We start from the raw sequence: 3,978 nt of genomic DNA, 5'->3' as shown, positions 1-3,978 counted from the left end.
GTAGAGACGGGGTTTCACCGTGTTGACCAGGATGGTCTCGATCTCTTGACCTCGTGATCCACCCGCCTCGGCCTCCCAAAGTGCTGGGATTACAGGCTTGAGCCACCGCGCCCGGCCAACCATGGACTGTTTTAACACAGCCGGTTTCCTCTCCGCAGTACAATCATTTCACTGCACGACCAGCTTTCACCTTTCATTGTCAATCCATGACATGTCCATTTCTACTGGAATCAACGATCTAGTTGATGAACCTTAGTATCCATCAGTTTAAGAGCAAAAGGAACTTAAATCATGCCTGAAACATACGCCTTACTAAGTAAGGAAGAGGCCACATTTCCATAGCATCCTAAAATGCTAACCTCTTATTTAGGCTTTTTTTTTTTTTTTAGACGGAGTTTCGCTCTTGTTACCCAGGCTGGAGTGCAATGGCTCAATCTCGGCTCACTGCAACCTCTGCCTCCTGGGTTCGAGCAATTCTCCTGCCTCAGCCTCCCAAGCAGCTGGGACTACAGGCACAGGCTGCCATGCCCAGCTAATTTTTATATTTTTAGTAGAGATGGGGTTTTACCATGTTGACCAGGATAGTCTTGAGCTCTTGACCTCATGATCCACCCACCTCGGCCTCCCAAAGTGCTGGGATTATAGGCGTGAGCCACCACGTCCGGCCCATTGAGGCCTTCTTACTGCGATGCTAGGAGCAGTGCTTACTCTTTGGAAGATAGGGCAATTTAAGCACATTTTAGTATTGTGAGATGTCAGTTCAGATCCGTAGTCTAATAATGGAAGGCTGGAAGTGACTCTTTCCTGTCACTGCTACATCCAATCCTTTTTGGTAATCTCATGGCCAGAAGTACCGTTTTAAAATCATATGTAGCATGCCAATCCGATGCCAGAACATTTCTCTTTATTATTATTTAATAGGGAAATTGAAGGACAAAAAAACGTCTCAAGTATTCCTGGAAAAACGGGAAAAAGAAGAGGAAGACCCCCAAAACGGAAGAAACTACAGGAGGAGATTCTGTTGAGGTAAGAAAATCTCATTAGCTATGGCCATAGACCATGGTGGCGGAAGGGACCTCCATTCATTTGTTCATTTTTCTTGATTTTGCCTGTGCCATGGGAAGCACATTGTTACGGGAACCGGAAACAGAGTCCTCATGAAATTACCACGTGTGCAGTACGGAAAAGGGAAGCCCTTCGTGTGTGGCACCTGGCAAGTCACCTGCCCTCTCTAAGCAGGTTCTCTTACTAGACCGTGGATGTGCACATAATGAGGATTATATTGAACAAGAACATTTTTTCATTCTTCAATTTTATATTTAATTTTAGCAAAGAAGAAAGATACTTGGGGGACTTCTTTTATATGTCATTATGTTTTAGGAAGTTTCACCATGTGAATCTTGCTATAGTAGGTTTCAAAACCTGACCTATACTGTGTGAATACACTTTTTACATAAGGATCACTAAACCTATTGAAGTGAGGCTGTATTTTTAAAAATTCTGGTAACTCAGGACAAGTGGCTTTTTCCTCCCTTACTACTTAATCTAAATGCTTGAATTAGGCCAAATTTCACTGTGTTACTTTTTAACCACTAAGAAATATTTCTCGGAAATCAGATTAAGAATATAGATGACTCAGAATCTGATTTTTTAGAACTCAGTCAGCATCCACTTAACTTTCCAGAAATTCAGCTTCAGATTGCAGCTCTCTATTTCTTCCATATCAGTGGCAAATGTCCTGTAATTACTTGTGTTTTGTGTATGCAACACCTGTTTCTGGGTTTGGTTAATTCCACACGTCCTTCGATACTCAGGAACCCATGTGATCCCTGTCTCATTTTACCCGTAAGTATCAAGAATCACAGTAGCTTAGGGTTGGGATTGTAGAATCATTTTAACAAGTATCCATGGACTTGTGCTACCCTCTACTGGTGATTTTTTTTCCTTTAGAGCTGTGTATGTGAGCCAGTATTTCAATATTTTTTAATTAAATTTAAAATTCAGTTTCTCGTTCAGACTAGCCACATTTCAAGTGCTCAGCGGCCACATGGTTTGTGGCTACCATATTATATGGACAGCAGTAATGTAGACAATGTTCATTCTCACAGGAACTTGAATTGATCAGATACTGCTTAAGTACTTGAAAACAAAAAGTCCAGAGAGTTTCCTTTCTTTTTCAGGGACACAAGTGAAAATGACTCTTAATGCTCTTGTGCTATACACTTTGTGTTTTGTAATATAATCTCCCACCCCCTGTGAGAAACGCACTATTAATAGCTTCATTTTGGGGGAAAGTTAATTAACTTTCCTGAAGTCACATTGTAAGTGGCACAGCTTGAATAGAGGCGTTCCCACGGGGAGCCCATGCTCTTGTCCCTCTACATTAGGTAAGAATACGTTGTAATAGGCCTGCTTTCAGTCTGGCCCTGAATCAGGGAGGACATTGGAATCCCTACACTTCTTTTTCCTTGCATATACCAGTTAACAATTGCATCTGTCTCCCTTGACTGAAGCAGTGATAAAGAACAAGAACAAACAAAAAAACAGTGCATCTGATTTCCAAAAAAAAATTTTAAAGTGAACTGTTTTTTGGCTGGGCGCAGTGGCTCATGCTTCTTATCCCAGCACTTTGGGAGACCGATGCGGGAGGATCACGAGGCCAGGAGTTTGAGACCAGCCTGGCCAATATGGTGAAACCTTGTCTCTACTAAAAATACAAAAATTAGCTGGGCGCAGTGGTGGGTGACTGTAATGCCACCTACCCAGGAGGCTGAAGCAGGAGAATTATTTGAATCTGGGAGGCAGAGGTTGCAGTGAGCCGAGATTTGCACTCCAGCCTGGGCAAGAGGGCAAGACTCCCATCTCAAAAAAATAAAAATAAACAAATAAAAGTGACTGTTTTCTTAGGCATTGACACTGTTGCCATAACATTGGGTAACTTCCCTTCTAGACCAGCATGCCTGCATCCTGGTGTTCCTTGATTCAGCCTTCCGCCTCCAAGCCTTGTCCGCTTAACACACACATACACTCTGTGTTAAATTAACTGGGTCTGCCATCCTGGGATAGCACAGAACCATTTTGGACCTGTCTTAGTTTTAATTGGTACCTCTTTTTCCTGTGTTTCAGTGAAAAGCAGGAAGAAAACTCCTTGGCATCCGAGCCGCAGACAAGACATGGTAATGTTCTTTGCCAGCGTTTAGAAAGAATTAAGTAAACATGATTGTTCATGGTAGGGTGTTGACTCTTCATCTTTTTCTAGAGCCACACAAAGTACAGGCTATTGCAATAGCCTTGTCCCTACCCTTTGTACTGTTCTTCAGTTCTCTTCCTAACATCTTACCTTGTACCCAGCTCACCATCTGACTGAGGATTAAGATCAGAAGTACCCTGTTTACTAGGCACGGTATAATAGACACCTCAGCGTTGGAGTGAATAACCAGCTTCTCAGAGAGATGTCTTTTTAATGTCAGTGTTTCATGACACAGTGGTTTCTACACACTATGGTTTACTGTACACTAGTTTCCCACCTAGATTTTAATTTGTTATCCAAATAGCATATATATGGGAGGCAAATAGCAGTTTGCAGTATCACAGTGTAGTTGAGGCAAGATAGACTCCACAAAGACTCAGAAACACGTCAGTAAATGTAATCATTTCTAGGTTGTGAATATCTATCTTGTTAAAGTCACAGTAGTTGTATTTGTATTGCCTTTAGGCATGTTTTTTAGTTGTTAACCGTGACTTTAACAAGAAAACCAGAAGTATACATATGTCAACTTTAACATTAAAAAGAGGCCCTTAGGGTGGCTCATACCCGTAATCGCAGCACTTTGGGAGGTCGAGCTGGGTGGATCACTTGAGGTCAGGAGTTCGAGACCAGCCTGGCCAACATGGTGAAACCCCACCTCTACTAAAAATAGAAAAATTAGCTGCGTGTGGTGGCGGGCACCTGTAATCCCAGCTACTCAGGAGGCTGAG

General features: G+C 42.4%; 1 protein-coding gene across 6 annotated transcripts in view; it reads left to right on the top strand.

Moving 5' to 3' along the window:
- LOC108294860 (cat eye syndrome critical region protein 2) overlaps positions 1-3,978 on the top strand; it is a 198,298-nt gene that overhangs the window by 136,667 nt on the left and 57,653 nt on the right. For all 6 annotated transcript variants that reach the window (XM_037734359.1, XM_017516861.2, XM_017516860.2 and 3 more), the window contains exons 5-6: positions 922-1,026; positions 3,127-3,176. In XM_037734359.1, coding sequence (XP_037590287.1) covers positions 922-1,026; positions 3,127-3,176 — 155 coding nt within the window. The remainder of the gene's footprint in view (positions 1-921; positions 1,027-3,126; positions 3,177-3,978) is intronic.

Source organism: Cebus imitator, unplaced genomic scaffold (genome assembly GCF_001604975.1).
Source record: "Cebus imitator isolate Cc_AM_T3 unplaced genomic scaffold, Cebus_imitator-1.0 Scaffold607, whole genome shotgun sequence".
NCBI lineage: Eukaryota > Metazoa > Chordata > Mammalia > Primates > Cebidae > Cebus > Cebus imitator.
This window is presented reverse-complemented; position numbering and strand designations above follow the sequence as displayed.